At 33.8% G+C, this 23687-nt stretch overlaps 2 protein-coding genes across 3 annotated transcripts; both read left to right on the top strand.

Moving 5' to 3' along the window:
• The first annotated feature begins 5448 nt into the window (after positions 1 to 5448).
• LOC108768778 (nuclear receptor-binding factor 2) lies at positions 5449 to 6851 on the top strand. Its single transcript, XM_018519343.1, has 3 exons — positions 5449 to 5493; positions 5823 to 6079; positions 6311 to 6851. Exons 1-3 carry the CDS (start codon positions 5452 to 5454, stop codon positions 6801 to 6803), a joined length of 792 nt encoding a protein of 263 aa, XP_018374845.1. The 5' UTR covers positions 5449 to 5451; the 3' UTR covers positions 6804 to 6851.
• A 7084-nt stretch (positions 6852 to 13935) lies between these two features.
• Positions 13936 to 22251, top strand: jef (major facilitator superfamily domain-containing protein 6 jef). 2 transcript variants are annotated; one of them, XM_018519494.1, is made up of 11 exons: positions 13936 to 14902; positions 15963 to 16530; positions 16766 to 17104; positions 17272 to 17393; positions 17515 to 17740; positions 18313 to 18447; positions 18655 to 18924; positions 19497 to 19755; positions 20007 to 20300; positions 20451 to 20563; positions 20849 to 22251. In XM_018519494.1, exons 1-11 carry the CDS (start codon positions 14502 to 14504, stop codon positions 20957 to 20959), a joined length of 2838 nt encoding a protein of 945 aa, XP_018374996.1. In that variant the 5' UTR covers positions 13936 to 14501; the 3' UTR covers positions 20960 to 22251. The 2 variants fall into 2 exon arrangements, with proteins under 2 accessions (XP_018374996.1, XP_018374997.1); XM_018519495.1 differs by having other exon boundaries at positions 20451 to 20516; positions 20849 to 20929.
• Positions 22252 to 23687: the final 1436 nt, after the last annotated feature.

Genomic DNA, 23687 nt, shown 5'->3' with positions numbered 1-23687 from the left:
ACTCACACTCTCGCGGATACGCGCGTGTCCTGGATCAAGGATGCAAATATGGCATAGTATCCTGCGCCGTGTGTCTCGCTCGCGTTTGGATATATACCTCTACCTAGACAGTAATATTGGTAGGTAATTCAAGCGAGGTAGGCTGAGCCGCACCCTGTTCCTCAAGCATCCACCGAAAGACCTCCGTCGTGGACACTCGTGCTTGTGTGCGCTCGCGCGCACGCGCGCGCGCCATCGCACGCACGCACACGCGCGCACGAGTATCTCCGGATACTCCTTATAACGTCTCGTACGGGAATGGTACTAACGTGCATGCATACACTCCGGACCCGCGAACGAGCTCGACGAGGGTCTGAGATGCGAGGTGAACGTCCCCCACAATATCTAAAATCTGTGCGCCCTCGCGCGCGCGCGCACGCGCGTGCGAGCGCGAGCACGCGTGAACGCGTGCGTGCGTGCGTGCGTGCATCATCGTTCCATACAGTCGTGTTCATCTCACGTAAAACTTGACGATGTTGACTTGTGGTCGTACGCTTGTGCGTGGACCCACAAACGGGTGTGTTGGTGTGAGCGCGCGGTTTGTCTCTCCCTCTCTTTTACGCTCTTTCTCCTTTCTTTCTTCGTCGTATCCACGGCCATAGGTGGTAGAACGAGCCTGTCCAGTTTTCCCATGGGAACAATACCCCACGGGATATATAATAACAATGGTCACGAGCGTGGGAGACGGGTCGATCTTTATTTACCCGTTGGTTTTTCGTTTTTCTTCCACGTCCCATCGCCCGTCCTTTTTGTCTTACTGTCCTCTTCTTTACCCCCTTCCCCGTTGTTTTCCCTCGTTCTTTCTTACGCCCTGTTTCTCCACCTACTTCTTATTTCTTGCTCCTTTTCCTCTCTCGTCCCTGGACTGCATCCTTCCTCTCTTACTCGTATACTCGTGATTCTCATCCGCGCGAAACTATTACGATTCCACGTGTCACTCTTTAGATCCACGCGAATCTTCATCATTTTCTCTTTCTCCGCTATCCTTCCTCGGTCTTCATGTACCTCTTTCTCTTTAGCACTCCCTTTGAGGAGGTAGGGCACGCGAATGTGGGAGGGATGGTTTCCGGTCGCCCACGTGCCCTCATGACGACCACTTCGTCGAGGTATCGGGAAATCGAGTAAAACATACTCTCGCGAAATCTCTCGAAGTAAGAAGTTACTGATTTAACATATACGAGATACGATTAAGACACTATAATAATATTAAAGAGAATATGTAGCAAGTTCACTCGAATCTTAGACTCAGTTCTATCAATGTAAGGCTGTAACTTTAATGTAACCTTAATCTCGGTTTAACTTATTGTTTATCTTTTTATCTAATTCTAAGAATTAGAAAAAGATAAAGAATAAATTGAACTGAAATTAAAATTAATTTTATATCAATAGAACCAGATTTTAATAACGTTATATTAAGAAATTTGACTCCATTTCGCTTTGTCTGTCAGTGATATAATTTATCAAAGGCTTTAAATAAAAATAATATTTTTCTTCTGTTGTTAGCTTAAAGTTGCCTTTTGTGTTTGCTGTATATCTAAAATTGAATATTTTGTATGTAAAAAATTTTTCATTTTTCATTCAGTCGTGTGAAATAAAAGGTTTTTTATTGCTGCACTAAAACTTTCCTTCTCGCTTTGTCAAACACACACAGAGAAAAAACATAATGGTAACAACTATTAAGATGACAATTATAGATTTATATGTAAAATTATAATGTAAACAGTTAAATATAAACTTATTAATTATTACAATATTATAAAGTACTCACCTATATATATATATATATATATATATACATGTGTGTACAGTAATTCTACATACAAGACTTGCACAACTGTTACCACTGTTTTTTTCTGAGTATACATACTTACTTGAAGTACAAAGAGTGTACACTATATATATTTTAGCTACAAGAAACAAACCTGAAGATGCGAAACGAGATAAAGCAGAAGTTTCTTTAAGAATACAAACCGCGCAAAAAGTAGGTACACAATCGTAAAGTTGTGTAAATATGGAATAAAAATATTTTATCTACATTCGCGTGTGACCAGGTAAATTTGTTCTCCCGAATTAGACAAATCTTACACCTTGCCGTGAGACACGACGGGTGCGTCGCGCACGTAGAGATACGCAAATATTAGACCCTATCGCGCCCCACTACGGTAGCGGGCTGTTGCGCCAAGACTCACCGTTTCTAAGCTCCTATCTATACACCTGAATCGAGAGGATTTTCACAACGACGCCAGCCGATGAGAGAATGAGAGAGAGAGAGAGAGAGAGAGAGAGAGAGAGAGAGAGCCCTGACTAGATTGTCGCGTGGGCGACCGGAAACCGTACCTTCCTACCGTCTTTGGTCGTCACTCGACGGCTCCGCGAGAGAGGGGAAGTGAAGAGAAGGAGAAGGCAGACCGGTCAAGAACTCGCCATATTCTTCGACGTTCTTCTGCCGATACATCGACTGTACGCACAGGCGGATCTCGTACGGGACAAACGCGCGATATCTTCGCATCAAGAATACATGAAAAATCCTTGGGGGGTGGAGTGGGGAAGAAAACTTTTTTTTTTCTAAAAGTAAACGATTACGGCGAAGATTGCGGCGCAAAACATTATTCCAAAGCACGATCTTGGACTGGTATTCATAGTCGATTTTTCTATTTGAAACTGTCACAGTCTTTGGCCCAATTTTTTATTGAGCTTAATCTGATGTTTCACTCAATGAGCTCACCTATGACACCATCATAGATGAAGTCCATCTTGGATATCAAGTTAAGCCTAATCACAAGATAATAAAAAAATTAAAAACCGGGTCTTAAGATATCATAAGCCAATCAGTTACATATTAGTTATTTCTTTAAGACATTACTTAAGACGGTCTTAAAGTAAAAGCGGACTACAAATTCCGCTCTTGCAATATTGCGCGCCGGGCTATACATTTGTTTCTAATCTTTCGGTGATTTTCAAATTTTGAATTCCTTTCGTCGTCTTAATACCTAATTGACCGCTCTCATATAGCACAGACCTACAAGGAACGTTTTAAAGACGTCCATAGGATGTCCCTATGTCCTCTAAATTAATTAGTAATTCTAAGGATGCCTCTCGGATAAAGTGTGCTGTATAAACTGCTACCAGGACAAGCAGGGCGACCGGGCGGAGAGGTGGCCGGATTGAGAAACAAGCCGGGATTAATGGGCCGGCCAGCCGGATCGGCCGCGGCGGAACCAATGATATGACGAAAGAAGCAAAGGATATCGCGCTTATCCTCAAATGGTAGAGAGGTGATGACCTCGATCCTACGTTCGCGCGTTGCAAACGCGCTGCGCGGCGGCGCGACGTCGCCACGGCATGCATATCGTTCCCCGTTCCCGTCCTGCATCTCGTTCCGCCTGTTTTCTTCCCCGGCCCGATCTGACTGAACGTTCTCGACCGGCCTGCCCACACAACACACGCGCCCGCCGCGCGCGCCTGCCCTTCTGTCAATTATATTTACTATTTCATTCATACCGCCGACTCTTGGTTCACGGGCCGTGCCCATTCACTAGGCAACCACCTCGCGCGCGCACGCGCGGCAATTCGCTAGGGAACGCGATTATCTGATAATCTTTCGCCACGTAAAAATTAGAAGCTTGTTTTCTTTTGATAATAATCCTGGTTCGCTTGTTGACGAGTTCTCAAATTTCGAGTTAACGTATTGATTATATTTAACCGTACGATATTGTGTCGAGATAGATATATAATTATTATATAATTATTAAGAAATTTATTAATTGTTATATAAAATTTTTATTAAATATTATTATTGATTATTTAGAGATAGGCGTCAATTAAAATAAAAAGTAGAAAATAACATGTATTTATAAATAGACATGAACATGTACGGTATTTCTTTGGCTTTTGCAATTATATAAACAGTTTAAATTTAATAATATATAATCAATTTTTTACAATTTTAAACTTCTTGTTAATATTTTTACTTTGGACGATTTATACTTTGTGTCAGAATTTAAGCTAGAATTCTATTTATAATTTTATAATATAAAATTTTTAATATTATGTAAAATTATACGCAGAATTTTTTTTTGTAATTTGACGCAAATTATAATTTATCTAAAGTAGGATTTTATTTCAAATCTAAATTTTATTGAATCTAACTTTTTCTAAAATTAGCTAAAATTATTGGTTTTCTCATCTATAAATTTTTGTTATTTTGAATTATTTATGAATCGAAAATAATTAATATCATAATATTTTTATATTAAGGAAAAATCGAGATCTCATGTTTATTTTAAATTATAATCGTATAATTAAAATTAAAATCATGAATTATAAAGACACACTTATGTAATTTTCATAAATGATAATAATTTACTAATATATTGTAATATAAAAGTTTGTGAAAAAATTATGAAAATTTTTACCTTTATGTTCAGTAATAATTTTTTAATTATTGATTTTAATTATTACTTAATTCTGCGTATAATGTATTTAAAATCGATGAAGTAAGAGAAAAATATTATATAATTAAATTACATCTTCTCTTACTTTCTTATTTCACGTAGGGTAACGCTTGGTCTATCTTATTTGTGTATAATCTGCTACTCTAAATATCACATATGTATAGTAGATTTTGTATGAGTTTACACGTAAAATCCTACATAAAATAACAGTTTTCTTCAACATTTGGAAGAAACTGCAGGAGAAAGACACACGCAAATGATGAAATAACTAAACTGATATGATAACTTAAAAAAAGATTAATCTATTTGATTAAAAAAAATAAAGATAAGGAAGGAATTACAAGAACCAATCATGCTTCCATTCAAAATATTGAAATTCTGTCAACAAGATGGCGTGATCAAACAGAGAAAGTTTGTTAGGGGAAAAATGTTACTATAGCTAAAATATCTAGGAAACTATTTCCTATTGGATGTCAAAATATCTTACGTTGATTATTGGACATAATATTAATTTTTGTACAAAGTTTGATTTAACTTTACTATCAAATTATAAAATACTCATTAATATTTTATAATTTAATAGTTTAATTCTTACTGTGATTGGTCGATTTGATTGACAGTTCACTTCACGCGACAATCACGCCATAACCAAATCGACCAATCACAGTAAGAAATGTGGTCTTATGTTGTAGGATATTTAACCATAATTGATCTGTAATATGCTTACGATCTTACAATTATTATGATTAAAACTTTTTTACATCTGATGGCTTTTATTTTATTTTTAAATTATCTAAACATCAATAAGAAATCTCAAGAATAGCTGCTATATTAAAATTTTTGGTTGCGATTGGTCACTTACCGTTTACATTTGCCTTTGCGTTATAACCCTTATATTTCATGAATACAGCTACTTATGATCTAGGGACATTATTTATCAGAACTTCTTGTTTATTTGATGTTAGTGGTTGTAGTGATGGAGACGTCTGCCTTGAATCTGGTGAGTCTTCTTTCTTCGCATAATATATTTTTATATTGTTTGTATATTGTATAATATATTTTTACATTGTTGTACCAGTTACTGCACGAGTCAGTACGAGTCGAGTAAAGAAAAATGATCATTTAATTATGATCTCTTTTAGAAGAGTCGTCGATACACTATATTTCATTGAGCTAGAAATAAAATAGATACTAATAACAAAATACTAACATATGTATTGGTTTATTGAATAAATCGCGAGGATTATTAGGAATTATTTCTACATATTTTATTCATTATACACTGAATCATCAATGAAATTGATTCATAACTAATACTTTCGATCTAAGGCACATGAAAAGCAGAGAAGAGCAGAAGCATTGTTGCGAGAGGGGAAATTTGAGGAAGCAGCTAAGTGTCATGAGACTGTAGCTGATCTTTTAGCAGAGGCTCATGAGCAACTTGAATCTAGTCTTATCCATGTGCATGCGTCTACTTTATCTTCTCAAGATACATCAAAATTTCTGACACCTGTTCATTCACTTGTCACATTGGAATCCCTCAGTCTACAACGAGATCATCATAAGAGACAAGCAGCTGTTGTCAGGTATATAATATTTTTACAACATTTCTATTCTTTTCAAGTGAACTTACTGTATCATGCATCTTTTTCTTTCTTTTTTTTCCACGTTTGAGGAAAAAAAAAGGAATCACATACACTCTGCAAAAAATTCCATTAATAGGACCAGATTACTTCCAAAATATCTATCTTACATAGCTTATCATTTATGTATATGATTTTTTATTTATTAATGAAAAAAAATTTATGCATTACTAGAATGAAGCAAGCACAGTATGAGGAATACAAAACAACCTTAGAAAACCATCAGAAGGATCTTCTCAATAAACACGCGGCTAGATATAGTGAAAAAGATAATTGTACAGATATAAGAATTGACAAGTATAATGGTTCTTTACGTCAGGCTATATATAAAACTATCGACGAACAAGACAGTCTTCTAACTTTGATAGATATCAAGTTACCACTGTCTAGTGCTGAAGAAAAAAGTTTCAAACATCCAAAAGACACGGGCACTGTTATAGAAGAGCTCAGGACCGTTAACAGCCAATTACGATCTCTCGTAGGTAGCTTGCTTAGTCAACTAGAAGCAAAGGAAGAAGAAGTACGTCAACTGACGGAACGTCTTTACGCAGTTTCTGTCAATTCTAGTGATGATATCAGATCGGAAGAACATCCTTTGTGTCCTCTTGATCCTTTACCTCAGTTGACACCTCTTGAAATGCCACTTTTCGATTTTACATCTACATAAAATACAAGTTTTCTACATCTAAAATACGCTTCATAAATTTTCATGAAAGAACTTTAAAGTGAAATTAATATTAATCAATCATGATTAGTGCTAAAAGTACTATATTTTCAAATATATTATTATAACGAAGTGTATATAATTCTAAATTTTATATAAGGTATAGCAAAATGTAACGCGTATTTTTATTGTAAATTTACATAAGAAGAGGTGGTGTATATGCTAAAAAAAATGTATATATTTTTTTGTTGTGCCCCTTTAATTTAGATCTATTTTAAAGTTTGGCTGTGTATTGAATCAAGTACAGAAGATTAACTTCTAAAAAAATTAATAATAAGTGAAGATGGATTCCTCAGTGAGTGGTCAATTTGTAAATAGACGAGTTCCGAGCAAATCGAAGATTTCGCGGACGATTGTTCGACCACTGGTTCTGAGAGTATAATCCTCTGTAATCTGTTATTATGGAAATAAAGCAAAAGTTCAAATCCAAGTGTCGCAATTATTTCGTGAATGCGGAAGTGCTGCGATTGTGAGAGATTAATTAATTCTGCTTTTATTTATGTTTCTATATTGACTTAAATATTCTTCATTTTAACATATTTTTAACAAATTATAAAAATGTACAAGAAAAGTTTGTATTACATAACTGGCCTGTTTTTCATTAAAATTTTCTTTCTCACTTTAGCCAAATATCAAACATATACTTATTCACTTTAGGTTTATTTTAAAGTATACACTTAGTTCAGCTGTGGAAAATAGACCTATGATCTCTAACGATATCTTCAATAATTAATGTCTGGATAAAAAATATAAGTTACTCATATCAGCTTCTTGAACTTCGTAATATTCCTAATTTAAAGTAGTAGTGTTCACAATTGATAATGTACAGCGTGATAAGAGCAAGGGACTTGTGACCCCCAGCGAAGATGTATATCAAATCGAAAGATAGTATTACAGTCAGACAAGTGCTATCTTCGAGATCATATCACGATCTGCCGTTAATTAGGATGAGATATATCTTGATTGATGTTCTTCCATGGAGAGTCACCTGCATTGAAGTCAAATAAGTACTTCCTCGATTTCTTTTTCCTTTTTCTACTTTTTTTCTTAAAGAAAATATTTCTTGTGAAATTAAATGAGATCATTCTTTCGGGTGTAAAGAGCAGACTCCGTGTCTAGGATGTGTCGTGAACTTTTGTAAACAGATATCAGCCCCGAGCTTCGTCATAAGATAAATTAATTATCATTAAAAATGGTCTTGCATGTATATTATACATACCGTGTTTTCTGAATAAAATGCATACATGAGATACAGACACTAGACACGCATTGAGAGTCAATGTTTAACGTGTTTATTCAAGATATTAAGCCATATTAATCCAGCGTTGCCAAATAGTAACATCGTTAAGTTGAATATCCGATAATTGTTATTTACTCAATAAAAAGATTCTAAATGACGTGTTTATTCTTCTACGTATAACAACATGCATAGTGATGTGAAATTACAATTAATGATCTTTACATTTATCGAAACTTGATAAGATTTTAATGTTTCAAATGATATAAGATAAAATATTTTTTTATTTTAGTTAGTTTGCCAACTGTATAAATCAATAAATTATAAATATTATCCAATAATTTATTTATTAGTTGTAAATCAATAAATTATAAATATTATCCAATAATTATATTTATTAGTTGTAAATCAATAAATTACAAATATTACCCAATAATTATATTTATTACTTGTAAATTACCTAATAAATATGATTAATTTATTTAAAAATAGGATTAATTTAATATATGTATGCTACTTGTATAAATCTTCGTACATGTTGTCTTCAGTTCAAATTATAATATCTTATACTTTGAAAGTCTTAATACGAGACCAATTTTTTTTTTATCAAATCATACCTTTCTGATCAATAGTATAAGATGCAACGTACGCATGGGTTTCTTATCGGAATTAATCGGAATTAATCGCATATCACGATCACATGTTGTACTAACGTACTCATTTACGGCGGCATGAGAACATCACGTGAGTCTCAGCTGAGCACTCTCTGCTTATTCGCACAACGGAGAAAATTTTTTTAATATCTCACTCATAACGGAGTCTCGTGAACCAATCGCAATAAGTGCGACACATTACTGTACAAAATTTCCGTCGACGTAAATGCGTATCTAATTATCATATTTATGTTAAGTCATTACATGGAATGCTCCACTAACGAAGAAAACATTCTATAAAATATCGATAAGATACTACATTTTTAAAAATATTTTCAGATACTCAATATTTCCAATATTTTCAAAATACTTCTCAAGCATCGCCCTTGTGGAAAAATACTATTAGATCAATGAAAAATCTATTGAAACGAAAGAGTATATATACAATATTGGATTTGAATGGTTTTTAAATTACTTCAAATTTTTTTCGTGAACTCAATAGTGTTTTTCCATAAGGGCGAGTGTGTTTCTTTTATGGTAAATATTTGTTTTGTCAATATGGAATTATTCCTATTCGACGAAACTATCCGAGGAAAGCTACACAGTGATTTTGTAATCGTGTTTTCAGATTAAAACTTTATTACAGTAATACTCAACAGAAATGGGAACATACTGATTATGTCATTTATTTTCTTCCCTTAGCTATATTTATTTCAAAATATTATACACATACACATTAAACTTTACGATGTGTAATTTTGTAGTAACGTAAAACTAAAATAAGAGACGACATAACAAGAACATTTTTATTACCACAAAGTAGCATTATTGGACTTTACCTAGAAGATAACAAAATAGTTGAAAAACAAACTATTGCATACGTCATATTGCTAATTAAATCATAAAAATGTAAATCAAATAATTAATATAAACAAATATTACATAATTTCAAAAATTCTTACGTATATATACAATTATACTTATGTTAAATCTATAATAAACAGGTATTGTGATGTAGATGCAGTATATTTAGATGCTGGATTTATTGTTGGATTTATTGCAAAAAGGTAAACAAGGTTTGTTATCAGATTCATTTGATATTTTTAGACGATGATACAGGTTCGTATCTTGACTCGTCCTTACAATAAACATCGGTGGAAAATTTTCTACATTGTTCCATGATATTTTTATTTTAATTAATTTTAATTTTAATTTATTAAGTTGTATCCTGCTTCACACATGTCCCAGGTAGCACAGAGTTATAATGATGATATTACAGAACGTCATCATGGTATCATCTGATACCTAAAAATAAACTAAGTGACAAATGAGTCATAATGATATTCTAATATTATATTATATTACGACTTCTGTATTCTACTTGGTTGTTATCTAAAATTTGATTATTTAAATGACATTTAAAAAATTAAATTATATTACGGAAAAACCTGTAAGATTTACCGATATTTATCTAAAGTGATTCTTAAACGATCAATATTTATCGCATAATATATTCGATATTATACAATATTATTTGATCGTTTAGAAGCTATATTGAGTTTACTAGACTGTTTTAAATTGTTTAAAAGGGGCATTAATAATATTGTATAAAGTAATTGTACAATAATATTGAGCACCTAGGGATCGCTTAAACTCTTAAACAATTCAACAAGTATAGTATAATATTAATCACTTCAAGAATTGTTCCGCCAGGAAATCAGGTGAATGAGATTTACGTAAAGTATGTTCTTTTTCAAAGAATTCTAAACTAGTTTTGAACTAGTGCAATAAGTTAGAGTGAAACAAATACCTGTCTCATTTTAACTTATTGCACCAGTGTATATCAGTTCAGAATTCAGAACTTGAAGTTCTAAAAAAGAACAGACGTATTTTTAAATGTATCTTTGAACCGTCGCGCGTCGTTCTGTATTTTATTTAAATTTTAAATATATATGTACATAAAATAAATCAAACAAGCAGATAAAAAAAAACAAAGCCTTACACCCTATTTTTTATTATTCATAATAACGTGTTAAATCCTTTAATTACATTATTCCGTTTTATTATTAGCGATAAGTCGTCGACCGATGCAGATGCGATACGAAGAGACGCAAAGAGAGTTTTGTTTACTGTTGTATCAACTGGAGTGTCGTTCGCGCTAGATTTCCGCATTATCTCTCGTGATTTTACGTCAAGTTGTAACATCAATTCAAATGTCAATTTTGCAAAACGCGCAAGTACAATATATGTATACATAGTTCATATTCCGTACTATTCCGGAACGGAATTTTTCCCGCGAATATACGTCAGCGTTGCGCTCAGAGTTTATCAATTTGGCTTAAAAGTTGATAAATACTGAATAAGACCCTCCGCAGGCACGCGCGCGCATCGCAATTATCACACAGTCTTCTCCTTGTCTGCCCCGAGAGGACAAAAATTCTCTCCTCGATAGAAATGGCAATAATTGTGAATGACGCGTGAGATCTCTTATCTCTGTGACGTGTGACGTTGTATTTATCGTATAAAATACCGGCCGTGCGCGACTCAGACATCAGTACTGATTCTTACCTCAGCGAGATCAAATGAGGTATAAATATATAAGAGTGGAGCACGCATAACGGCTCTTGATATCCCACGAAACCTATCAAGTTGCATTTCAACGATCTAGTCAATACTTGCAGTATATTTCCGACCATACAGACGCAAAGTAAGTTTTTATATTATTCATATTATTTTGAATTTTGAAACTTCAAAGTCTGTAGAAATATCACTATTGTGTATTAATATTTATTAAACTCAAAGACCATCCTTTTAATAAACGTATCACATCGAGATCATACATCTTTGCTTATTGATTATATCTGCTTGTTTCTAATATCCTGCGAGACAAAGGATACGTCGAGCCTTTCTCCTTTCATATTCGCTCAATGAGCAACAAACAGGAAATGATCTCTTATTGTCTGTTTTTTGTAATAGACATTCGAATCTTTTTTGAAATTTTTTTAAATAATTACTGTAATAATTATTCAAAAATTAATCGTAAATTGTATTTATAAATGCAAGACTCGAATTACTTTGAATATTAGAAATTATAGGGACCGAGCATTCCGAAAAGTCTTGAAAGTTTTTCCTGGAAACTCTTGAAAGTCTTAAATGCCTAGAAAATTTTTCTTTAAAATGTTTAAATTTCTGAAAATTTCAAATTTTAAGAAACGTATTTCAATATCTGTACATAAAGTAGAGAATGGAATAAAATAACATTATAAAATGTCGAAAGAACCAAAAGAAGCAAAAGAAAAAATGAATTTTCTCAAACATTCAAGACTTTCAAAATATTCAATACATTTTAAACTCTTTTGGTTTAAAATAATGAAATTATTAACTACGTCTGTACATATAAAATTGAGAATGGATTAAAATAATGATGCAAGATATTATATAAAACAAAATATTTTCAAAATGTCTCAGACATTTAAGATTGTTAACGTATTTAAGACAAAATATTCAAAACTTAAAATCTTTTTAGTTTCGAAGATATTCTAAACGATTCAAGATTTTTATCATATATTTGCAATCATTCAATATTTCTTATTCTAAACCATCGCTGTGCTCATTTAATTTGTGCTACAAAAAGCTTTCCAAAAAAGACTTGTACATACTTTAACAATTAAAATCATTACTTACTTTCTCTTCTGCAAATATTTGTTCTTTCATTAACAAAGTTCTTACACACGCACATTTACACACATAATAGGCACACGCATTAACTATTCTTTATATTTTTTAAGAAATGCATCTAACAAGACAATTTATTCATAGATGCTGGTTGGTGGTGCTGTTAGTTACGTCGCTGGAAAGCAGGCAGTTCGCACGATTTATTGGCGAACTGCGAACAATGGCCGTCTTTTGAAGACAGCAAAAATCTGCATGTTTCAAGGACCGCCCAAGCCCGCGAGATCGTCAACCGCAGCTTCTTCGTGCCCTGCGCAGTCACATATGAACCTGATACCTAAAGTTATTTAAAACCTATGAGAAAGCCGCATATTAACATGAAAGTTATTTGTTATATACGGCGAACTGTACATATAAAAAATTATTAATTATTTAATCTCACAAAATGCATATTTATAAAGTACTATGACGTAATAAAGTAAACTATTATTTATTTCTTCCATAAATATCGTTATTTTTAATTTTACCCACATGCACACATATTCAGTGTGCACTAACACTAAATATTCCTGAAGGATTCCATAAAAGATTCCTAAAATCCCAAACAACATTCCAAAAGTATTTCGCAATATCCTGAAATATTTACGGAATGTAAAAACAACATTTAAATATCGGTTAAAAATCCCATTTATATATAATTTTTCTAGAAATTCCGGGTCCGATCGTTTCTGAACCATCTTTTAAAGAAAATTTTACTATAAAGAAGACATTTCAAGTGTATGCAGTCCAATTTTGGGACAATTGCACCTCAAAGGCAAAAATACTGTACACTTTATATTCTTTCCCAGATAATTCTTATTTACGAGTAAATGCTCTCTATCGTGGTTCTCTGTCGGTAGAGATGTGTATAATTGTTCGCTCACGAGTGATTTTCGTGATATATACAAAGAATATTCAGACAATATTCTAAACATTTCATCAACATTTGCACATTTTGTAACAATTCTTTTACTGTTCCGGAATATTCGGCACATTGGGTATACGAATCGATGAACTCTCTATGAATATTTAGAATTAGCTGGGTACACATCTACTTTAAATATTATACCTCGATATTTTGAGAAGATTATAAGGTGATATACACACAAATACATACACATACACATATACACATAAATCGCGCTCTAATTTTAATGACAGACCCTTTGAATTTAAACTCAATTTTTTTAGTAACAGTATTAATTTAACTTCCGTGTTATCACTAATTGATAAAGAAAGACTTTTGACAGATTTCATTTTAGGAAATATCGATAAAAATTGTGTTTTGTGAACATATTTCTTTTTGTAAATGTGATTGAATAGAATTTTAGTTTCTATTTAGCGTTATAAACTACAACGTAACGTATATCAGAAAGTTGTAACAATGTTGATTTTTTGTACATTTTTACCAAGTAAAAATTAGTTCAAATAGTCTGTTTTTTTTTAATTTAAATACGTTTTATCTTGTCTGTAAGAGTCTTGTTTGATTGACTTAATGATTAAAAATGCAATCGGATAAAATTTGTTAGCTTTCATTCTTCCATTTATCGAAGAGAGAGAGAGAGAGAAAGAGAGAGAGAGAGAGAGAGAGAGAGAGAGAGAGAGAGAAGGATGAGAAAAGGACAGATTGCAGGACAATAAAACTGGAAGAAAAGCAAAAATAGTATCTGCCGAAATACTTAACGTCGATATGGCATTGAGACAATATCACGTCGACAGGGGTAGTAAGAGGGTAAAAGTTACGCCGCGCCGGCGCAATAGCATGTTTATTGATTTTGCAAGCAAAGCTACCCCATACAGCCCGACATCGATTCGACCGCGAAGGAGAACCGAGCACCGGTTTGACAGTCGATATAATCGGAGAGTCCAATCCGTTCGACGAAAAGGGTGGAACGGCTGCTCGACGGTGAACGGATCCCGTGGCGCGTCTTGTCCAGTGTGCGAATGTAACGGGGGGTCGCGCGTTTCATCTGGTGGCTGGGGAAATACGCTCCGACGGGCTAACGTTTCCGTATTCCGCGCGAAAGCGAGCACGAAATCATGCAGAACTATGGACACGAGGATTACGACTATGGTATGTCGAACGATGCCCAGTCATCGGGCAGAGTTCTCCCTCAGATGCCGAGCGCCAGGCCGATGGTGGACCCGCAGGCTGAGGGTGAGGTCGATCCCACCATGTACCCCCAAGCAAAGGAGGCCACGCACAAGATTCGCGGTAAGAGCGACATCCTGGAGTACCTCTTCGGTGCCGTCGACCAGGAACTCCTCACCGTGAAGACTTTCTATTTTTTCTTCTATTCGGCCTTCGGCTCCCTATTTCCACTTATGGGAGTGTATTTCAAGCAGATGGGCATGAACGCGGGTCAATGTGGCCTTCTCATCGGTCTCAGGCCGTTCATTGAATTCCTGAGCGCCCCTTTCTGGGGTTCCTTGGCCGATAGGTGAGGCCATGCTCTTTTCTTTAAAGTATGCGCGAATTATTCTAACGCGTTAAAAGTTGCTGAATAAGAACACTACTATCTCGTAGAAAAGATAACAGTACAGTTAGTGGAGATCATTTTCAGTCGCACTATTCGAAGTTAAATGCTAGCTAAACAAATTGTCTTATCGATTTGAGGTCATTAACTTTTTAAAAATTTGGAATCTGCATATCTGTCACACGCATGCATTATTTTTGCTCGAGAATGATCTGCGAAAGATGTCTGTATACTAATCTTAATATATTTTTATTATATAATGAGATCTATATTAAAATAATTATAAAATAATACATTCATGAAAAAGAATCTATACTAAGAATATTTTTATATAATTACGAAAAAATATTGAATGATTTAAAACGAATGATCACTTTTAAAAATGATTTTTTTTAATGTCTCAATTGACAAACAATAACAAAATTTTATTTAAATTTTATTTAAATTTTATATATATAATAACTCTGACTCTATCTTTCTCTCTAGTGATATAAAATACATAATTTTAATAAAATTATTGTACTTTTTAATAAAGGCAGTTACTTTTCAACAGACCCCTGCTAAAAATTGAAACAAATTTTTATAAAAAGACAAAGATTACTAGATAAGAAACCACGCAGAAGTTGGTACGCGGTTTATAAAATCTATTACATTGAATTAAAGATTGAAAACACGTTGAATTTTTATAATTATTTAACACAAATTAGAAAACAGAGTAAGACCCGATTAAAAAAAAATAGAAGACGTAGAAATAATATTTATAAAATCTAATTTTTTCCGTAATTGTAAATAAAAATTTATTAAATCCGTAAGAGTTTTTGCTCGGCAAGCATGTGTTCTTATCACTCGTCTACCCAGAATGTAAGAAGGCCAGAGACATGTGAAAAAACTAAGTTGTAAGCAGCAAGCGAATTGTAATAATATGCGTCTCTTTCTATCTACCTTTTCGAAAATATTCATATTCGAAAATAAAAGAAGACGAAAAAATAAGTAAACTTTTACATTTCTCTTTATTTGTCTATAGATGGCAAAAAGGCAAACTTCTCTTATTGGCTTCCCTTTCTTGCTGGATTATTTTCACTCTGCCGTTGGGCTTCATTCAGCCTCCGCCCACCTCTTGTATGGTTAGTACAAATGATACTCCCTATCTGGAAGCGTCCAACAGGGAACAAAGAATTGTAAAGAGATCGACAGATCTGAGTGACTTGTATTACCCCGAGAATAAAGAGGAATATCTGGAGGTCGCATCTAACGTCGTCTTTGAAAGATTACGACGAAGTACGGATGATAACGAAGTACTTGATTATAAGAAGAAATCGAACTCAAAGGAAATTAGTGCATTTGGATCTTATGACACTGAGAAAAATACTGTTAGAAAGTTTAATAAAGGCGGCTATATTATATATGATTTGAGAAACAACAGAGTCAGAAGACAAACATCTCTCACAGATAAGGATGATGCCGGAAATCTCAGGTATAAATTATTATCAGAAAGCAATGTTGACAATGCGGATGCGACGGGAATCGATTTGGAAACGTTACAAAAGAAAAATCGTCCAGCTGATGTGTTGGAATACAAACGTTTCATGAAGGTACAAATACTTGTGCTTTTTTATACATGATAATAAAATTTACGTACAATAGAACTGTGCATATATGTATCACTAATCTAAAAATTTCTTTCATAAAAATCTGTATTCTTTAACTCTAGAATGTTATTGATATGTAAATTGCATATACAAGTGAATGAAATTATTATGAGCGCTAAGTTATCAGTAATCATTGGTTTAGCAGAGAAAGCATTAAAAAAATATGTTTGCTTTATAGAACGAACCAATGCAGGCTGAGAGAACAGTTCCGAAAAAAGCTTACGTTCATATTAAAACGCGTGTGAAACCACCACCGGAGAAGATAATGGTAAAACGAGATGTGGAGAAAAAGCAAACGTTTTTAGACATGGTTAAAATCAATGACAATGAGGAAGAAAACGAAAAAAATATAGATATGTCATTGGTGAGACGTCGCAGAAGTATAAGAATGCTTCATGGCCCGATTGGACCTAACCAATTGTCACCTCTATCGGTTACTTATGCTTCAAATTATAACGAAAAAGAGAATAAGGAATGGGTGAAGCCGCTTTTCAGTTCCATAGTCTACAGATTACCGGTAAATCACAAGCTTGACTTTGATTTTATTACGTAGCCTTTGAAAACAATAATTTGTGTCTTTACAAACACAAATTAGTGTTTTCAAAGGCTACGTAATTAATTAATATAAAAAAAACATCTACAAGAAGAATAATAATTTAATATATTGATTAAATGTGATTTTAGGATATTCAAAAAACATTCTTCCTTCTGTTATTGTTGGTGGTAGTCGGTGAATTTTTTTCGGCACCTGCCATAACATTAGCCGATTCAGCTGTTATTACTTTACTTGGTGAAGACGCTGATAGGTAATAATCAGAATATCATTGAAGAATAATAAGGCAATTTTGTTTTCTTTTTATAATAAAATAATTTTGAGAGGCTGTACAATATTTACATTAATTCGTAAAATTAATAAATTTTAACCAGATATGGTCATCAACGCATGTTTGGAAGTCTCGGATGGGGTTTAGCCATGTTTTTCGTTGGAATCGCTCTCGATCATAGCACCGCTTTTCCGGATCATCCTTGCAAACCTGACGAGAGAGAAAAAAATTACACGATTTGTTTTGCAATATTTAGCGTTTTAATGGGTGCCGCATTGATAACAGCAACACAAATTAATTTTAAATATGACTTTGCTCCTGCTGAGCCGGTAAGTCTACTTCAATATGCATACTGTAATAAAATACCGCTGCTAAAAACTGTATGAAAATATCAATAGGGTTGTTTTTTTCATAAATATTTCTTATCTAATAAATTTTACAAATTTTCTTGTTCTTTCTTCTTCTTTAATTAGAAATTTCGCATAATTACTATACAAAAGAATAAAAAATTTTAATTAATTTATAACCTTTATATAGGCTGCGTTCGGAAACGTCACTCGGATGCCTACGATGCCTCGGATTCATCATCTATCTTTGTTTAATATTAAATGTTAAACAAGAACAGATGATGAATTCGAGGCATCGGAGGCATAAGAGCAACGTTTCCAAACGCAGCCATAGATATCTAATATTAGAAGGTAATAATTAATTAATATCTTACTTAAAATATTAAAAGCTCTATTGTTCAGATTTCATATTTAATATTTAATATTTAATATTTAATATTTAAAGTAAGAAATCAATCAGTATCTTTCACTATTAAATTAGCTAGTACTAAATTTTTGTAAGAATACCGAAATAAGATTTATTAAACTTATTAATTATCATATTTCATATATAGGAAGTGGTGAAACCTCCAGCCGAGCCAACACGAGAAGAGCAGCTTCAAAGTCAGTTGTCCCAGCAACTTAATCTGCCTGGGCTTCAGGATTCTTCCGCTGCTGTAGATCCTAAGCCTCCGCCTCCCGAAGGGAAGGTCAGTATCTATTTTTTATCAAGACGTTTTACATAGAAAGCTCTTATTACATTTACGTAACATTTATTAATTAACGAGGTGAAACGAAAGAGGTAAAAGCCACACGTTTTTTCAGTTTACTCATCGTATATTACGTGAAGAAATCTTATGAATGAATTATCAGCATCGCAGATAATCTTAAAAGTTTCAATAATTTTCTGATTTTAGACCAAGATGTTTGCCCAAACGATGAAGGAAATACCAGAATGGGTGACAGTGTTGAAGCAATTTAAGGATGTAAAATGCGCGTCGTTTCTTTTCGTAGCGTGGTTCATGGGATTTGGCATAGGATTGATCTTCACTTTCCTATTCTGGCATCTTCAGGATTACGGTGGTTCGCCAACTCTCTTCGGCGTTGCGTCTGTGATCAATCACATTTCCGAGATCTTTGCGTACTTCTTCAGTTTCAAACTTATTCGACAGATCGGACACGTGAAGGTAAATATAAACTTTGAGAGTAATTGCTTCCAATATATTAGCATGCTATATTGAAACTATGTTATAGTACAATCCATTTATACAAACTTACCAGGGGACAAGACAGTTTCGATAACTAAATGGTTCAGATAATAGAGATTCATTAATTCTCCCCTCTATTAGTATTTATTAGTCCCGATAAAATAGGAGCTGACGGCACTGTACTTTAGATAATAAGAGCTCGGCTATAAATTCGATTATATGGATCTGAGCATGAACTTGTATTCATATAAATGGAAAGAAGCGAAACAGAGGTCTACTGTAATTGAAAATTTCAATTATAAAACTACTTTATGTTTTTCCAACAAATCCCATTTTTCAAAATTAGAAAAATCTTTCAAAGAAAAATGATTGCGCGATTTTGTTCACGAAATTGTTTTAATATTTTGATATATTTTTAATTTACATACCAATTTTGCGTTTACAATTTAATATAACACCACTTTTATACAACAAAGACTAGAAAAAAATTTTCTGGTCGTCTTTCTTATTATATTCACGCTTTGTTGATAATTATTATTCGTACATTTCAGGTATTGTGTCTGGGTCTGGGTGGAAATGTACTCCGATTTCTCTACATATCCTGGCTGAAAAATCCATGGTGGGTATTACCCTTCGAATTTATTCAGGGTATCACGCACGCGGCAGTATGGGCAGCATGCTGCAGTTACATCGCTCATAATACACCGGCACAATTGCGTTCGAGCGCGCAGGGTGTTCTTCAGGGACTTCATCATGGACTTGGAAGAGGTTGCGGTGCGGTAATTGGTGGCATGTTCGTCGCGGCTTATGGTAAGCTTTTAATATTCAATTATCTCTTTTAATATTTAATATTCAATATACAGATGAAACAATTATAGCTCTTCGCAAACGATTATTGATTTAAGACTCAAACGACTTCAGGCTTACATAATATTGAATTTTTCACATATTACCAATAATTATTTCAACATCAGAAATTTGTGTTACACAATAATATTATATTAATTTATAATAATGTTCATTGGATGACAATCATCGAGTGTCGATGTTTAATAATGCAGGTACGACAGCGACTTTCCGAGCATACGGTCTCATCTGCATCATCGTCCTAGCAGTCTTTGTGTTCATCAATTTCTACAGAAAGGATACCGGCTTTGTATCCGAGCTACCGCAGACGGAAGATCCGCATCAAGTAGCCGAGGCTACTCACTTGGCACCGCACGGTGTACCGAGCAATGCAATACCGCGTGCCCTCAGTTCCACTCGTTTGCACGAACTGGCTAATCAAGATGCTGGCTACGGGGCGACTTATCAGACAGCTGGTGGAAATCTCGCGGTACCCGGTGCTAACGGAGGTAAGGAATCATTTCACTAGGAAAGTAGAGATTTTCTTTGTGAGCGAGACGATCGAGTGGTACTATGTCGCCTCTAGATTATTTATAATACTTTAATCTAACTATTTACTGCTTTATCGTTTAATTTTTTTTTATTTTCCACTGACGCAGGCCCTGGCAACCCAACGAACCCATTCTTAAACGGCGGAGGTGGCGGCGAAGGTGGATATAATTACGGTATGACTGGCAAGGGAGAGGACGAGTATATTCGTAGGAGCTTCCAGGTTCAGTAAAACCATTCTCATTAAAACGTCCGGCAAAGAGAGGACGCAATATTTCTGTTGATAAGAGAAAAAAAAAACAAAACAAACGAAAAAAAAAACAAAATGATACAAAAACGGAAGGAAGACGCTGTCGGCTTTATTGCCCGCATCTTCTACGAAAGGCTACACACTCGCTGAACAAGAAATCCTATCTATACTTTGCCACGAGAACAAATTATTTATATTCCAAATCCGGTATGCGTTACTTAGAGACAATTGATGATATATAACTTTCCTGTTTGATAGATCTACAGTGAAGTGGTCGGTAGGGAATTCGATGTCGTAAAACCAACTATCCAACTACACGCCCAACAACCATGCACCAATCCCTTTCATCAACACGACTACGACTGGTAACGACTCGATCTGTCGCGATGCCGTGGGTTGTTCCCCACGACGATATACTGAAATGTGAACGCTTAAGAAGACATTACTGAACAAATAGTAACATAAATATAAATATCCATACGGATAGGTACGTATGCGTGCATAGGAATCCACGTGCAAAGCACATATAAGACATATGTATAAGATTAATGAACTCGAATAATTCTATGTATTTAAACTTTAAAAGTCTTTAACTTACAATTAGAGTCGACTTTTCCGTGGTCGGTATATCGTGAAGGATCATTCGTTGTAAGATTACTAATATTTTAAGGAAACATTAATGATGCTCTTTTGTAATTTAAATAGTCGTTCACACTGTAGGCTGCGAAATGATTGACTTCGAATTTGACCAAAAGAAAATGCATCGTTCAGGCTTTCGTACGTATATATATATATATATGTATACGTGCGTGTGTTGCACGTGGAGACGTAATACGCATCGTGCATGCGTGCATACGGACGTGCGTGTGGTCCGCCTTTACGCCGCCGTTGTATGGAATGTACCGATATATGAGATATACGATGTGATAAAATATCTGTGTGGACAAGCGAGAAAAAAAGTGAACCAACGCTTCTGATGCCCCATTCGATAGATTTACTAAATCTAACGATTTATCGCTACCCTCCTTAACTTACTCTGTTGTACGGTTCATTTTTTTCAGTATATTATTCGTTGCTTCCTTCTGACTTTGTAAACGAATGTTCACGAGTCTAGGGTATCAGGGAATTAGTGGTAAGACTAAATCCAATTAATCGAAAGTGCCTATCGAAAGTTTCCTGATGCCCTGTGCGACACGTACGTTACTTTTATTTGTGCCCGACAGTTTATCTTTTACCTTCCCGTATGTATAATTAAGAAGAAAACAGTAATTTAATCTCGAACCTTATAAAATTTATTAATTTGAATAGTTTTGAATGTAAGATCACGCTAACACTAATACTTCATTCGTCATGTGACAAATTTTTCAAGCGTATTGATTAGCTACAAAAGATTTCTATAGAAACTCAATAACTCCTTTATCCAGCAGCCATTTAACATGCTTGAAAAATTTGTTGTATGAATGAAATACTGACTATAATTAATATTTCATTTGTCGTATGACAAATTTTTCAGTGCATTGCAGCATTGATTGGTTATAAAATAATAAATAGAGAAGTTCTATTCTTGAGTCTCCAAAGAGTCTCTATTTTATAGCCAATCTATACACGATAAATGAAATATTAATCTAAGAGCTACGAGACAAGATAACTTTCTATTATTCGCGCGAATATTTATTTCTCAAAATATCCAGAATATTGTTCTATATATATAATAATAATAATAATACTAAAGGATATATATGTATCAGAAATATCACCAATAGAAGTTTCAGCGCGTTGTTAATTTTTCTAAATCTTTATCATGTTTCAGTCCTCGAAATTCTCTTAGGATTGAATAATTGATTTTTTTAGACAATATTTTTTAGTAATAAGCGTTTTAATGACATTTGTATGAGGATAAAAGCGAGTTAAAATGTCTTTATAAAAAAAGCATTATACATATTTATATTACGTTATCGTATAATTGTTTTATGTTGTTAAAAATATATGTTATAGATTTATAAATGCAGTTGCGTTTCATAGAAAAATATTCAAGTAGCAATTGGTGTTTGCACTACAGCAAAATAGTTACATCGCACTCATGTTTGAAAAAGCCATTCAATTGCACTTAAAACGGTGGTAGTTATTAAGAAAAGTGTAATATGTACGATTTAATGAATGAGATTTCATCTAGACAAAACGCATCTAAATCGGCAGAAACTAAATAGAAAATTAATATACAAAAACTTAGGAGGCCTGCAAGGTTTGATACGACAAATACGAGAAATACAAAACGATCGTAATAGATTTATCGATCTCATCGTCGGTAATTTAAAAGAGGACATGTATGAAATTAAATTAATTAAAACGACAATTTCCGTCACACTTGTAAATATTCTACACACTCTTAGGTATAGATTTTACTATTCACACACTTGTTTTCTGTTTTCAAACAAATTGTTGATCGTTATTTACAGTCCACGTTACGACTATCTGCATTAACTTCTTCTTAGAATCTATTAAATGAACTCTATCTATTAAATACTTTTATTATGTGTATAAGGTATATGTTGTGACAATTGTATAATACTGTTGAAAAAGAAAAACGAAAACTTTTAAGTAGTAAAATATACATATATATAAAGATTGTAGCAGCACGATTTTATCTACTAACGGGATCGAAAATCGAATGAGTATCGCCTTCTATTTGATGCGCGTTTTTGCCGGGAAACTTGCTATTATATCGAGATACACAACAAATATGCAACGTATCTCTACTCTTTTAATTCGAATATTCCAAGAATGACTCTGAAAAAAGTTATACTATATATATAGTATTTTGCAAGCCGTACATTAACCGACAGGTTCTGTCTAACAGAAAAATATATTGATAATTTTGCGATCCTATTTTTAAGTTTTAGACGTCATCCTCCCACTGGACTATCCTCCTACAACGTATAATTTGCCACCTTCTCGATAGCTGAAGTACAGTTTGTGAGATATCGGAGGAGTGTAACGCCATAAGTGACATTTCTTGTATCGGTCATCACACACATCGATGTTTTGTGGACAACCAGATATTATATAATATGTTATAAAGACTGAAATAAAATGTCTT

The sequence above is a fragment of the Trachymyrmex cornetzi genome, unplaced genomic scaffold, assembly GCF_001594075.2.
Source record: "Trachymyrmex cornetzi isolate Tcor2-1 unplaced genomic scaffold, Tcor1.1 scaffold83, whole genome shotgun sequence".
Taxonomy (NCBI): Eukaryota; Metazoa; Arthropoda; class Insecta; order Hymenoptera; family Formicidae; genus Trachymyrmex; species Trachymyrmex cornetzi.
The sequence above is the reverse complement of the archived record's forward strand: the minus strand, read 5'-3'. Positions and strand labels throughout refer to the sequence as shown.